The following is a 15,641-nucleotide window of genomic DNA, read 5'->3' as shown; positions in this document are numbered from 1 at the left end:
CACGGGGCCCCAGCGTGCTGGAATGGATCCCCAATAAATCCCCTTTTGCCAATTGCATGGAGCCAATCTCTTGTGTGTTCTCTTTCTCTGACGCTCCGCTGGACCCTTACACAACCTCTCCCATGGGAAAAAAAGACATATTTATTTCCAGATAACTCACCTAATAATTGATTCTGCTTTCATTTCCTGTTGAAGAAGAAAAATCCATCCTCTCTATCTTGCCAAATTCCACATTATACAAAAAACAACACCCCAGCAGCCCAGATTCCTGCTTGGAGTGAGAACCTGCTGGGAAACTTTAAAAGCCTAAAAATAATCAATAAGGAACAAAAGACAAGAGGTAGGAAATAGTTTTAAAAGCTGGGGCTTGGTAGGTTTTTCAGTCCTGTCAGAAACTGGAAATGCACAATGAAAAAGGTGCAAATTCTTTATTTAAGGGGAAATACAGCAAGAGATTTCAGTGTGGCAGGCTTCAAGAAGAAAATCAGATAAAGACAGGGCTAGGGAGATTACACCCACTTCCAGAGGAGGCTGAATTTGACCCTAGGGCTGTGAGCTAAGGTGGGCTGTCGGCTGAATCTGAGCCATCTGCAACTGGTGGGTGCAGGTCAGGAGTTCTCAGAAAAGCAACCCCCCTGTCTTGTGGTGGCTCAAACAAATCCACAATTCATACGTGGCTTCCCACAAGAAAACCGGCACCTTGCCATAGCATGTGATGGGAGGGACTGGAACACATAAAAACATCAAGGGACACATCCTGGCCTTGCTCTGGGTGAGGATGGGGAATCTGTTCCAGATGCCAAAAAATGATGAAAAGCTCAGAGAAAAAAAATGTGATCATTTAAGGATCTCTCCTTCGGCATCTTCATGAATAATTGCTCAAAAACAAAGCTTCATCCTTGGGGCTGGGGCTGGTGCTCAGTGTCAGAGTTCTCGCCTAGCATGTGTGAGGCACTGGGTTCAATCCTCAGCACCACATAAGAATAAACAAATAAAATAAAGGCATGCTGTCCAACTACAAAAATATTTTTTTCAAATAAAGTTTTAATCTTTCTTCCTTACCGTGTGTAAAACTGATTGCTGAATGGTTTTAAAGACTGGTTGACACTAAATATTGAATTTATAACCTGAGAGATTGATGATTTTGTCAGGCAGCGTGAATGTTATGCCCAGAGGGAAGACAGCAAGGTGCTGAGGCTGTACCTCAGCAGCAGAGCACTGGCCTACCAAGTGAGACTCTGCATTTGGCCTCCAGCACCGCTAATAATAATATCAAGGATAATAATATTTTTTTCAAAATATACAAAAGAGACATGGAAGACAGCTGGATCAGTCCAAGGTGTGTGATTTTCGAGGCATGTGAGAACTCCTGGGTAGAGCTCACAGAAGTCATGGAAAGCTACTACAGTCAAGGTTATAGTTTATTATAACCTTGGAAAGGACACAGATTAAAAGTGAGCCCAGGAAACACACATCAGGAAGAGCCCAGGGAAGTACCAGAGTTTCCAGTCATCCTCTCGTCATGGGATCAGGTGGGAGAGCATTACCTTCTTGCTCTGGTGTGTGATACAGTGAGTGGGCAGTTTGCCAGTCTGAGTCTTCATGGTCAAAGGTATTATTTGGCCTCCATCATTGTTTTAGTCGATTTTTCACCTCTGTGACCAAAAACCTGATAAGAATAACTTTAAGGAGGAAAAGTTTATTTGGGGGCTCCAGTTTCAAAGGTTTCAGTCCATAGACAGCTGACCCATCCTTCAGGCCTGAGGTGAGGCAGAACATCATGGCGGAAGTGTGTGGTAGAGGAAATCATCTGGGGACATCACTCGAGCAAACAGGGAGACTCAAAGTCAAACCCCCAATAATCTACCTCCTTCAGCCACCTTCTACAGGCCCACAGTTACCACCCTCTCATGGGATTAATGTACTGATTAGGTCGAAACCCTCATCACACAATTAGTTGACCTCTGAAATTTCTCACATTGTCACGCATGAGCTTTTAGGAGACAACTTGTATCTGAAGCATATCAAATCATGTAGGCATGATTAATTACCCACATGGTTGACCTCAGTCTTCAACCACTTGGAGGTCACCTGATGCCATGTGAACTAAAGTCTCCAATCTAAATTACAGTGTTGGTCTTTGGGGCATGGCTAGCTCTCACCTAAAATAATCTAGTAGGGCCAGCCTCCATCCCAAATTACACTGTTAGACTGTTCAGTTGTCCAAAGCCCTCCAGCCAATCAAAGAAACTCCTTGCAGGTCTGACATTCCAAGGGAAAAGTATTAACTCCTAAAAGCACAGGGCGGGACCTCACTTTGGGCCAATCCTGTAACCCACAGACCTGGAACCAACACTCTCCGTGGCTGCTGTGGGCTTGTTTACTGGGAATCTGTCTAGCTCTATTGATGTGTGTGAGCATCTAGATTCCCAGGAATACGTCAGAGCTCTTCAGAGTCCCTGTGTACACAGGTCTCCTATCCAGCTTTTTGTTATAAGCTCTTTGATTATGATTAGCATCAACTGTTATCCTCTCCTGTATACAGCCACAGCCACCAACAACTACTAGTCATCGCTTTCAACAAGTGTCCCCTAAGTTAATGACTTGTCTCAGTGGGGCTACTCCCCTATAGACCAAATCCAGACAGCACTGTGCATGGGGTCTTCCTGGGGACCACTGAGAGGTCAAAGGATGGCAACTCTCTGGAAATGAACCTCTGAAAGAGCCCAGTCCCATCGGCTCCTCAAGCGCCTATTGGACCTGACCACACCCTGTTATTTTCCAAACTACAGAGGACCTGGATAACGGGAAATGGGACTAGGACAGGTTGAAACACCCAACACTCCCTGTTCTTATCAAATGTAAGCTGTTCTTCCTGAATAAATAACTTCTTAGGTTGCTGCAAATCAATGACAAATTTGCAGAGTTCTGAAATGGTTCTTAAGGAAGTTAGTGGGTTTTTTCATTGCTTTCTGGGAGACAAGTTGTGAAAATTCTTCATCATTTTCTGCCCCTCACATTTTGACGTCCATATGAAATTACCAGTTTTCACATTAGTGGTAAAGTTCATCTGTGTTTATATGTTCTTCCCTTAATGACGCATAGAAACCACCTACCATTCTGTTATGATTTTAGAATACTTTAGAGAAAGAGCAAAGCAGTTAGGGTCTGACAATCCCCTTCAATAGCACACCCCTCCTACAGACTCTGGGGCCAAGCCTCAAACACAGGGAGAAACAGACCCAAATGATGGCAGAGCCAGAGGCGAGAGTATCTGATCCTCTTTACGTCACCCTACTTGTTCTTTCCATGACACCTCAGACTTTCCTCTCTTGTGTAATTATTTCTTCATTCTGCAAAAGTCTGTCTGCCCCTCCTCCCACTTCCCTCAACTAAAATACAGGTTCCAGGAGGGCAAGAACTGTCTGCTTAATACTGCCTGCTGTCTGCTTTATTCTGAAGCTCTAAAATAATACCTGTCCCAGGTGTATTCATCAGGATAGTTAATACTACCTATTGTAAAAAAAAAAAAAAGTCCTTTACTATTTGACCCATCTATCCCACTCTTTGGTTTATACCCAAAGCATACTACAGTAATGCAGCCACATCAATGTCTATAGCAGCTCAATTCACAATACCTGAGCTATAAAACCAACCTTGAGGCCCTTCAACAGATGAATGGATAAAGAAAATGTGGTACATATCCACAATGGAATATTACTTAGCCTTAAAGAAGAATGAAATTGTGGCATTTGCAGGTAAATGGATGAAATTTGCTAAGTGAAATAAGCCAATCCCCCCAAATCAAAGGCCAAATGTTTTCTCTGATAAGCAGATGCTGATCCATAGTGGGGCAGGGGCCAGGGTCTGGGGGCGGTGGTAGAATGAAGCAAGAATGAGGGAAGTTTGGATTGTGCAGAGGCTTTTGAGGGGAGGGATGGGGCGGTGGGGATGGGAAGTCGGCTAGAATGAAACAGACATTATTACCCTATATACATGTAGCATCACACTATTGATGTGACTCAGCACCGTGTACAGCCAGAGGAATGAGAAATTATGTTCCCTCGTGTACAATGGGTGAAAAGGCATGCTGCTGTCATGTAAAACTAATTGGAACAAATTTCTTAAAACCCTTGAATCTCATGATTAATACAAAGTGAGCAGCTCTCCTTAATCTCATGATTAATACAAAGTGGCAGTGACTCAGGGTTCAGGGATCTACCATCACGAGGCTCTGCCACACTGAGGTCATTTGCTTGAGCCAGTGAACAGGGAGAAGCACACAGCTCTCAATTGTCCCAGCCCAGGAGCTAAGGAATGTCATCATGTTGGCTGATCTGCCCTGCCTACAGGACAGCTAAGGAGGGTCCTCTTCCTGCCTGGCAGGAAGACAAAGGAAAAGATGTGATGAATGTTTTCTCTATTCTTGCAGATAGGCACTCCACAGATATCTCTTGAAGGAAATGAATCAATTCTCTCTAAAACCATTGAGTCTACTTGGGTTTTGTTCTCCCCCTCCCCCACAATAGACTTGTAACTTTTGTTGCGATTTCTTTCATAACCCCACTTTATGTTTCTGTATGTATTCATGAGACTGTTCAGGTAGACTGCTTCTTTTTGTGGTTGTTGTTCTTTAGATATACATGACAGCAGAGTGTATCTTGACATATTGAATACACATGAGTATATCTTTTTCTAACTAGGATCTCTCTCTTGTTACTGTACCTGATGTGGAGTTTCACTGGTCAGGTAGTCAAATATGAATGGAGCAAAGTTATGTCCAACTCATTCCACTTTCCTATTCCCATCCTTTTCCCTTCCCTTCATTCCCCTTTGTCTAATCCAATGAACTTCTATTCTTCCTGGACCCTTTATTGTGTGTCAGCATCCACATATCAGAGACAACATTCAGCATTTGGTTTTAAGGATGGCTTATTTCACTTAGCATGACAGTCTCCAGTTCCATTAAATATCAGCAAATGCCATAATTTCATTCTTCTTTATGGCTGAGTATTATTCTATTGTGTATATACCACATTTTCTTTATGCATTCATTGTTGAAGAGAACCCAGGTTGGTTCCATAGCTTAGCTATTGTGAATTGAGCTGCTATAAACATTAATGTGGCTGTGTCATATAAGCCCTCTGGGTATACGCCAAAGAGTGGAATAACTGGGTCAAATGGTGATTCCATTCCAAGTTTTCTGAGGACTCTCTGCTTTCCAGAGTGGTTGCATGATTTTGCAGTCCTACCAGCATTGTATGGGTGTACCTTTTTCCCCACATCCTCACCAACATTTATTGTTACTTATATTCTCAGCCTCCCAAGCCTCTGGGATGACAGGTGTGCACCACTGCACTTGGCCAAACTGATAGTTTTGAATATGATTTTTAATATTATGCTGGACCTCTTGCTAATAAACCTGTTTGACTCTCAAAGACAAAAAGGAGGCTGACCTTATTTCGGGGCCAACAGGGCTGCAGCAGGCTGAAGGTCCCTAGCAGAGGCTGGAGAGGGCTGTCCTCCTGATACTTTTTATATCTTGTATCAGATCTTCCCACAGCTTCACTCAGCTGCCCCCAAAGGGAGGGAGGGAACATGACACACCCTGTTAACTAAGAGCAGAGCTGAAGCAGTTTCCTTAAGAAGGCAACCCCATTGGCGCTGAGGCTCAGAGGGAGAGCACTTAACTACCAAGTGCGAGGGCCTGGGTTCGATTCTCAGCACCACAAAAAATAAAGAAATAAAATAAAGGTATGCCACAGTCCGGCTGCAGCAGAATAGCGGGGAGGGGGGGGGGAATGACAAATAACTTGTGTAAGTTGATACAGCAGGAGAGAGAGCCGTTTATTTTAGGACAACAGAGCTATTTATACATTTTGCACAGCTTATCTTAATTAGCATAAACTAGATACATCAGTCAACCAATAAGGAATCTCCACACTTAATGGCTTCCTTTTGTTACTTCTCAAACCACTCCCTCTGGCATTTTGCCAGGCACCATCCAGACTTGTTTACGAACTCTAACATTTCTCTGGCAAAATAACAGGTGTTATTTTGACTTGTTTACTGACCTTAACAAAGGTATTGCAACCAACTACAACTAAAAAATAAATATTAAAAAATGCAACCCCATTGGGACTGAGGGGATGGAGAGGACAGTAGAGTGAGACAGAGGGTATGACCCTATAGATACATGTGTGATGATGTGACTCTATGCCATGTAGAGCCAGAGGAATGAGAAGTTGTGCTCCATTTGTGTGCAGTGTGTCCACATGCATTCTGCTGCCATTTATAGCTTAATTACAACAAATTTTTAAAAATAGAAGGGAGACCAGTAGAATAGAAGAAGGGGATCAGGGGGAGGGGGGAGGGAAAGGGAATGAAATTGATTCAATTATGCTGTTTTATTGTTGCCCATATGAGTGTATCATAGCAAGTCTCACTGTCATATAAAATTATAATATGCCATTTAAAAAGGAAAAAAAAAGGCAACCCCAGTCTGGGGAGTCCAGGGTCATTCTCAGGAAAAGAGAAAGTTGAGAAGGACCTGAAATAACATGGATTCCTCTTCCCAGTCCACAGGATGATGGGTTTGCAGGAGTTTGAGGCGTAAGTCCAGGTAGTACAGGGATCCAGGAAGGCCACTCTGGCCCTGGTGTGTAATGTGCACAAGAAACTCCCCCAGCACACACACACACACACACACACACACACACACACACACACACACACACACACAGCTCCAGAGAAACCCTGCACAAGGAAAGGAAGGAAAACCTAGAAAGGAAGTTGGGCTCCCACTCGCCACGCTGCCTCCATCAACCCCAATTCAGCGGCAGGACCATCTTCACCCCCTCCACTGGGACAAGTCAGCACCTCTTCACGGTGCCCACACCTGGACCTGGGGTCTCAGAATGGCAAGAGTGACGCAGCAGAGGTGTCGAGGCTCTGCCAGCTGCAGAGTCAGGCAAGGTTCTCTTTGGGAGGGCTTCTGAAAGGGAGGGGTCAGAAGCCACAGCAGTGACAGAGGAAGAACCCTGGTTGGATAACACGAGAGCTCTGAGCATCAGGGCAGCTGGGAAGGTGGCAGGAGAAGTGACAGGGCCACATGTGCCCACAGAGGTAGAGACCAGCATCATCTCTAGCTGGATGAAGTGAGAGGAAGCAGGAGGAATCTGCAGGTGTCAGGTGCAGAGTGCAGGTGTCTCCCTAGTGCTGGGTTCTCCTCCCACCTCCAAATAAGTCATTTTCAAGGCCTGGCCTGGTCTCTGGACCACGGTGTAAACATTGGTGCAGGGCCCCTTTCCTTCCAGATGTTTCTCATCAATATCCTGAGAATACAAGAAAGAAGGTTCTCAGAGCAGCTGATGGTCAGAGTGGCCCCAGAGAGACCAGAAGACAATCGACACCCATTAACATGAATAGCTTAAGCCAGGGATGGTGGAGCACATGTGTGGTCCCAAGACTTGGGAAGCTGAGGCAGGAGGATTGAAGGTTCTAGGCAGCCTCAGCAAATTAGTGAGACTATGTCTTGAAATTAAAAAACATTAAACCCCTGGGGGATGGGAGGTACTAGGGGTAAACCCAGAAGTGCTTTACCACTGAGCCACATCTCCAGCTTTTTATTTTTTTGGGGGGGACAGGATCTCACTACTTTGTTTAGGGCCTCACTAAATTGCTAAGGCTAGCCTCCAACTTGTGATCATCCTGCCTCAGCCTCCCAAGTCACTGGGATTACAGGCTTGTGCCACCAACAAAGAAAATACAAATTATTTCATTTTATTTTTACTTTTTTGCAGTACTGGGTATTGAACCCAGGGCCTTGTGCATACTCAGCAAAAACTCAACTGCTAAGTTACACCCCAACTGTATTAGTCAGGGTTCTCTAGAGGAACAGAATCAGCAGGAAGTATAATTATCAAAAGGCACCTATTAGGTTGTCTTTTACAACCAGGAGCTGGATAGTCCACAATGGCTGTCTGCAGGCTGGAGAGCTGGGAGAACCAGTAGCTTCAGTCCAAGAGGCTGAAGCCCCAGATCCAGAGGGATGCACAGTGCTCCCTGGTCTGAGACCTAAGCCTTCTGGAGAATCTCTGTCAGAGTCCACTTGGGAAGAATGAAGAAGCAAGAATTCGATATCCTATCGCTGTAGCCATCAAGAACCCATTCAAGAAGGAGTGTGCTTCATCTGCTGCTGCTTCTTTGTTCTTCCAACTTTTATTCCATCCAAGCCATCATCCTATTGGTCACTGCTGCCCACACTTAGGAAGGGTCTTCTTTTAGTTGGCTATCCCACATGCCAATCACTCCTAGATACACCCTCATTGACACATCCATAATCCTCTAATTCCTTGGAATCTGTCTCTTTTTTTCTCCTAAATATATATCTTTTAGTCATAGTTGGACATAATACCTTTATTTATTTATTTATGTGGTACTGAGGATGGAACCCAGTGCCGCACACTTGCTAAGTGAGCACTCTACGGCTGAACCACAACCCCAGCCCCTCCTTGGCATCTCTTAATCCAATCAAGTCAACAATTCAAATTAACCATGACACCAACCCATAAATTTTCTTAATACTCTCAACACAAAAAAAGGTAAAAAGAAAGAAAAAAAATGCAGTGAAGATAGGACTGCAGATACCTGGCTTAGGGCAGCCCAGGGCTGGGTTCCCTGAGACCTGGCTGGTCACCACTCACAGCTCTCTCCTTCTGCTTGCCCTTCCAAGAATCCTGTGCCATCAGCTGTGCACAGACTGCATCGTCCTTGGCCCTGGGGTCCTCTGGCAATCCCGAATCTGAGTGATGACAGACTGGAGCTTGATTCTGTGCCAGGAAACCTCCACCCTACACACACACACACACACACACACACACACACACACATAATCTTATAATCATGCACACACACACTCATACTCTCACTCATTTACACTCTCACTCACAATCACTTTTTCACACTCTCACACACATTCTCACTCACAGACACACTGAAACACATTAACACTAAAACACACACACTCACACACAGTCACACCCTCTCTCACACACTCACACACACAGCTAGGAACCCAAGGCCATGGTGGCTAAACCCTTCATCCCTTCTACAAGGCCACTTCCTGCCATTAAAATGCAGGAGGAAGGAGGCCCAGGATCCAAGGGGAGAGGGGAGACATCTGGACCCAGAAAGGTAAGTGCAACCTGCCTCTCTCCATCTCCATCTCCATCTTCTTCTTCTTCTTCTTCTCTCCTAAGTGCCAAAGGAACAGGAGCCCTCCGACTCCCAGGATGAAAAACCCAGCCAGGAAGGCCCCTATGGCGCCTCTCGAGTGGCCAGCTGTGGGCGCTCATTTCCAGAGTTAAGAAAACAAGAGTTAAGAGAGGATATGGCAGAAGAGCAGCTGACACACCTATTGCCAGGGGAGGTGGAGAAAGTGCAGGTGTCAGGGGGACCTGGGGCAGAAGCCGCAGAGGGAGGGCGTGGCAGGTCCACTCATTCAAGCAGTGGCCCAGGTCCTTCGTGGAGCAGGGGAGACGGGGATGAGCAAGGTGGGGTCTGTGCACAAGTCATCACCAGGAAGAAACAGAAGCTCTCAACCACCAGGTGAAGGATCTCACTGCAGTGGAGGATGACCCATGTCCAAGGTCTCCAGTGAGACCCCCAGGGACATGCGCAATCACCTGTGTGTGGGGAGCGGCAGGAGTTTCACAGATACTCAGTGTGGAGGGAGCGTCCTGCAGGGGAGGGACAGCACAGGAGGCAGGGCTAGGTGGGGAGGCCCGGGAGGCAGCCGTGAGTCCAGGAGGTTTGGTGGGCCATGTTGAGCTTCCTCTGAGACTCCAGGGTGGAGGGGGGACATGACCAGGGGTGGTGACTGCACTGACCAGTCAGGCTCCTCCAGCAGCCCCTGGGGGAAGACTGAGAGAGGACGGGTGCACACAGGTCCCAGGGATTCGGGGTCAGAGAAACAACTACTGGGCGCAAACTGCCCAGAACTGAGCTGGACACCTGGGCTAAGAGGAGAGAAGGATGTGTCCCCTGCCCTCATGGTGTCCCACTCAGGGAGGACTCAGACCCAGAAAGGGATCTTTCCACTCAGGGGGGATGGCCACGGGCAGCTCCTTAAAGAGGCTGCACCTTCAGAGCCGGCAGTGGCTTCACACGTTAGGGAAGTCAGCAAGCAGCTGTGTCCCTGTGTGGATGAGGCCACCATCAGGACACAGGACCTTCTAAGCCCTACATCCTATGGGGACTAGGTGGAGGTCGATCCCAGAGATGACACAGACAAAGGCCACAATCCGATCTGTTTTTCCAAAGATGACTCTGGACACAGGGCATGGGGACGGGGTGGGACAGGTCCTGGAAGGCTGCCCCTGGCCCAGGGGGAAGGGCCTGGAGGTGAGGGATATTTAAAGACAGTCGTGAGCTGGATGCCACCCCACACTTCTGGATTGGAGAGACCAAGGGAAGGCAGTGCTGTTCATAAACACAGCAGCAAAAAAGCCAGGGACCCTCAGGCTCCAGAGCCACCTGAGCCCCTCCCTGTGCCCCTCCCTCCTGCAGGTGCACTCACCTGGGCTACAGAGGTCAAGGAGCTGTAAGGTGGCATTTCTCTGGTCCACTGGGTTGCTGAGGACACAGGTGAGGCTGACATTGGGCTGCCTCAGTGGCAGGCTCAGGGCCAGGGTCCAGGGGTTGGCGGGTCCTGGTGCCCCTCTCTGCTCCCGCTCACTGGGGGGGCCCTGGACCTCCCAGGTTACACTCAGGACCTCTACAGCTTCTTGGGCCCCACACTCCAGAGTGACATTGCACCAGCAGTGTGTGATGGACGCTGACGTGGTCTGGATCTGGGCAAGGGGCACAGGATCTGAGGAAGGAGGGGACAAAAGGAGAGAGCCTCACACATGCCACACATTGTCCTCCAGAGTCTCACTGACCAGAGGCAGGAGCCCTAGGAGGAAGCTGGGAGCACGTTACAAATAAAGTACAATTTCCCCAGAGCTACATGTTGACAAGTGACAGCAGCCACTTTATTAAGCTCATGTGATCTCACTGGATGAAGCAAGTCTAAACTTTTTTTCCCATGAGAACATGATGGCTGAATCCCAGTTTTTAAGGACCATTATTTCTAGAAGATAGGGGTCTTCTGGAAGAGGAGGAAGCATGGGACAGAAGAGCTTGTCTGGGGCCAGGGTCCTGTGTCCTGGGTCTTCAGCTGAGACAGTGCTTGGGACTGCATAGCCCGACTGGGGCAGGATACCAGGCCAGCTCTGGGAGGACCAGAAAGCTCAGGTCAAAACAGGAGACATTGTGGGAGATACTGTGGCTGCAACAGAGAGCACAGCTCTGCAGGCAGTTAGAACGTGACCCTGAATGTGTGCTCCCGACTGGGGAAGAAGGGTCAGATCCACAGGCCAGTCTGGAAATCACACAGGACCTGCACCTGCAGTCCACTCTCTGCAGAGGGACTGCCCTCTGCAGAGAGGGACTGTGGGGACCCTAGAGTTGGCAAAATGGATCTCCTGGGACGTGCACCAGCATCACTTCTCCTACCCTATCAAGGCTTGCAGAGCAGGATTTGTGGGGTCTGTGCAAGTGAGGTGGCCTCTCACTGGCCACTCCCTGCAAGGATTGGGGATGGTGAACTAGGTACACGTGGATTCCAAACATGGTACAACAATTGAGTCCCAATTGATATCCACATCTTTATCCTCAGAACCTGGGAATATGCTAAGTTATGAAAAAAAGAGCTGAGATTTAAATAGGATTATCCGATAGTCCCAGAGTCCTCACAAGGACTCTTAAAAGTGAAGATGGGCATGGTGGTGCACACCCCCAATCCCAGCAGCTCAGGAGGCTGAGACAGGAGGATCTGAAGATCAAACCCAGCCTCAGCAACCTGGCATGGTCCTAAGCAACTTAGCAGGAGTCTGTCACAAAAATATAGGAAATCTTTAAAAGGTTGGGAGTATTGCTAAGTGGTTAAGCACCCCAGGGTTCAATTCCTGATACCAAAAAGTAAAAAGGCAGAGTGGAGAAGGAAAAAAAGGAGCAGGTATGAAGGATGCAAGAGAGACACCCCCTCCCTTTCTAGTTTAGGCAGAGGAGGGGACCACAAATCCAGGGAGGCTGGCAGCTCTGGAGAGTAGGAAAGGCAGGAAAGGATCCCCTCTAGATCCTGCAGAACACAATGCAGCCCTGCCCACACTTGGATTTTAGCCCAGTGACAACCATGTCTGACCTCGACCTGCAGCATATTGTGGGTATACATTTGTGTTGTTTTAAACCATGATTATGCATTGTTAAAAGAGCAAAGGAAAACTAATATACACAAGCAGTAAATTTAGTCTTACAAAGAGGAGGAAATGTTACTGAAAAAATGGCCAGATTCTCATTTTGTCTTCCAAAACACAGATGTGATTTTTCTCCCTGGTATTAAACCTCAGCTCTACTGTTTGTGATGAATATCTGACATGTTGGTGCCTGAGGACAATCCTGCAGCATGTGGTCTCAGAGCCTCCCAGACTCAAATAAGGAGGCCGGCCCTGGGACTAGGTGAGGGTCTCACTTACCATAAACAGTGAGGTGGAAAAGTGCTTCAATTTCTCTTCCCATCTGAGACATGATCTGGGCCCAGTACTGCCCACTGTCCTGTGAGGTCAAATTGTTAATCCTCAGGGATGACATACTGGGCATCTGGACCCTCTGCTTGTACTTGTCCTGGAGACTGAACCACAGTGGATCTTCCTTCCCATTCTGGAGTCTCAGCATGAATGTGGAGTTTGAATCAGAGGTGATGACGCCCCAGGAGATCTCCTCTATCTTGGGATCCTCTGGCTCCTGGGTCACTTGCAACAAGACTGAACCTCCCCGGATCGCCTTCAGATAAGTGCCGGTTCTAAAACCTTTAATCCCAGAACCATGAGCTCCAGAACTCTTGGCTAAAGTGCTGCAGGCACCTAGGACATTGGGAAAGAGAACATAGATATTTCCTCAAGGAGAACAAGGAGAACAGACATTTTCTTCTTAACCAATCCATTTGGCCCCTTTCCTTGATCTAGAGAGGAAGCCTTGTACAGTGAATTGGATCCATTTCTCAGACCAAGTCCGGTTCTGCTGAAGTGTAACCTTGGGCTGATGACTTAACTGGACTAGACTGCAGTTTCCTTACCTGACTTGAAGTCAGGGTATGAACTACAGGAAGCCAGGGATTCAAAGCTCCCAGCACATCATCTGGCATGTGCTAGATGCGAGCCATGCTAACAGATGGGAGGGTTATCTCATGTGTCTTCAATTCTCATTTCCCTGATAATTAGAGATGTTGAGGATTTTTTATTGCTCTGTTGGCTATTCATTTCTCTCTTTGAGCAATACTTGTTCAAATCTTTTGCCCATTTTTAAATCAAGTTACCTGTTCCCTTGCTATCAAGTTACCTAGTTCTTTCTCCATTAGGGCTATTGGCCCCATATCAGAGGTTTGGTTTGCAAATTTTCTCTCCCAAGACATGGGCTGTCTCTTCACTCTTTTGTTTCCTTTGCTGTGCAGAAGGTTTTTAATTTGATGCAATTCTGTCAGGTTTTGCTTTTGGTGTCTGTGCATTGAGAATCATAGTCAAGAAGTTACCACCCAAGCTCATGGAACTTTTGTTTTCTTCTAGTGGCTTTAGAGTTCCAAATCTTATGATTTAGTATTTCTTCCATTTTGAGTTGATTTTTGTATATGAGGTGAGTTAGAATCAAATTTTATTTCTCTACATGTAGCTCTCCCATTTTCCCATATGCAGTTACTGAAGACACTATTCTTTTCCTGTTCTATATTCTTAGCATATTTGTCAAACATCACATCAACTGACTGTAAACATTGGATTTATTGATGGATTTTTTTCTTTTTCCATTGGTCAATGTGTCTGTTTTTGTGCCAGTACCCTACTGTTTTAATCACAATAACACATCCAGTTTTGTTCTTTTTCATTTGTTATTTGGGGCCCTTTATGATTTCAAACAAATTTTAGGTATTTTTTTTCGTAATTCTGTGAAAAATCATTGGAGTTGTGATAAATTTCATTAAGTCTTATTATGTCATAAATGTGATATGTGGCCCATAGTCACCATCAGTGTATTTTTTCAGTTTCTGTTTTTCAGAATATATTTTTCAGCCGTCTGTTTAACCTCCCATTCTCTCTCCTCTGGCATATTTACCTGCACAATTTTACCTGCTCCTGAAACCTGTGTTACACTCCATTGTTTCCTTCCACATGTTCAGTGTATCCATAGCCATGTGGTATGTAGACGCCCTCTGTTTAACAGGCAGCTTGTCTTTTTGTTTGTTGTTTAAATATTTGTTTCTTGCTCTCTCTCTCTCTCTCTCTCTCTCTCTCTCTCTCTCTCTCTCTCTTTCTCTTGTTTTTTAGTTGTAGGTTGACACAATAACCTCTATTTTATTTTTATGTGGTGCTGAGGATGAAACCTTGTGCCTCACATGTGCTAGGCAAGCACTTTGCCACTGAACCCCAGCCCAAGCCCTCTGCTTGTCCTTTTATATTATAAGGACTTCATGATACTGGGTTCCCTGGATCTTGCTGAGGAGAATCCAGGCATCTCCCTCATGGAAACTGGACATTCTTCCCAGAACACTGGGGCACTGTTTCCTTAGCCTCCATGACATCCCATGCACAGGTGCCCCAGATACTACTCAGTTTGCTTAATTTTTCCTCAATTGACGGCACCTCCTGTTTTTCCAGGGCTTTGCCAGGAACAGTGATGAGATAAGCAAGGTTCCAGCTGAGGTCTCCTGGTCAGGGGCATTTCAGGGTGGGGGGAAGGAGTGCAGACCAGAGGAGCTTCCTCCAGCTCAGACACCAGGGCTCTGGTTGGGACCTCCACAGAAGAGCTGCAGAGGCCCTGAGGACCCTGGGGACCCAGTCTGGGGTGCTGCCTCCTCACCCTGTGCCCCAGGAACAGGCTCTTGGTCTGTCTCCATCCCCTCCCCAGGCAGCTCCGACCCCTCCCTGCTGCTGCAGCCCTGGTGGCCTCAGCTCCCTGGCTATGGTCCCTCATGCAGCCAGGGCTGCCCAGCCCAGGGTCCCAGGTCCTCACCACAAAAAGGCCATTTTGCTCTTTCCGTTCATCCTGGGCTCTGCCCACACTGCACTGGTGAATTATAACAGTGCGGCTTTCTCTTTTTGTTTCCCAAAGGCATCAGAGCCTAACAGCTTCCCAGGACTGAAGGGTCCCAGCTGTCCCAGCACCCCAACTGCCCTCCCTTCCAGGAAACCCAGCTACTCACAGAGCAGGATAATGACTCCCAGGAGCCTGGTGGTCCAGCAGAGGTGGGGGTCCTGTGAGCTGTGTCCCATTCCGGCTGCCTGCCGGCCTCTTCAGCTGCAGAGGAAACATCAGAAAGGGGAATCCATCAAGAGGACAAGCTTCCCTGCTCTGAGGGCAGAGCCACAGGCCAGTGTTAGGAAGCCCACCAGAGTTCACAGAGGCAACCTCACTCACTCTAAGAAATTGCAGAATAACTGTACGAAGGACCAGAGCCTGGATGGACATCTGGTCTCTGATATCTATTGGCAAGCCCCTCCTGCAGGCAGAGCCAGCTTGTCTCAGGTAACTACACCTTCTCACACTCACTG

At 47.1% G+C, this 15,641-nt stretch overlaps 1 protein-coding gene across 1 annotated transcript; it reads right to left on the bottom strand.

The window, feature by feature from the left end:
* Nucleotides 1-5,826: 5,826 nt before the first annotated feature.
* On the bottom strand, nucleotides 5,827-15,430 carry LOC101957328 (CD48 antigen). Its single transcript, XM_078027287.1, has 4 exons — nucleotides 15,293-15,430; nucleotides 12,579-12,965; nucleotides 8,650-10,873; nucleotides 5,827-7,334 (listed from the first exon to the last, which is right to left on the bottom strand). The coding sequence occupies exons 1-3, from the start codon at nucleotides 15,360-15,362 to the stop codon at nucleotides 10,416-10,418; spliced, it is 915 nt and encodes a 304-aa protein (XP_077883413.1). The 5' UTR covers nucleotides 15,363-15,430; the 3' UTR covers nucleotides 5,827-7,334; nucleotides 8,650-10,415.
* Between the last annotated feature and the right edge of the window lie 211 nt (nucleotides 15,431-15,641).

The sequence above is a fragment of the Ictidomys tridecemlineatus genome, chromosome 11, assembly GCF_052094955.1.
Source record: "Ictidomys tridecemlineatus isolate mIctTri1 chromosome 11, mIctTri1.hap1, whole genome shotgun sequence".
NCBI classification, from domain to species: domain Eukaryota; kingdom Metazoa; phylum Chordata; class Mammalia; order Rodentia; family Sciuridae; genus Ictidomys; species Ictidomys tridecemlineatus.
This window is presented reverse-complemented; position numbering and strand designations above follow the sequence as displayed.

What these genes read in the sequence shown, in the direction of transcription:
- LOC101957328 (XM_078027287.1), bottom strand. Translation starts at nt 15,362, where the DNA reads ATGGGACACAGCTCACAGGACCCCCACCTCTGCTGGACCACCAGGCTC. An exon ending in GGGAGTCATTATCCTGCTCT is followed by an intron (nt 12,966 to 15,292) that starts GTGAGTAGCTGG and finishes CCAATGTCCTAG; the next exon opens with GTGCCTGCAGCACTTTAGCC. An exon ending in TTTCCACCTCACTGTTTATG is followed by an intron (nt 10,874 to 12,578) that starts GTAAGTGAGACC and finishes CTCCTTCCTCAG; the next exon opens with ATCCTGTGCCCCTTGCCCAG.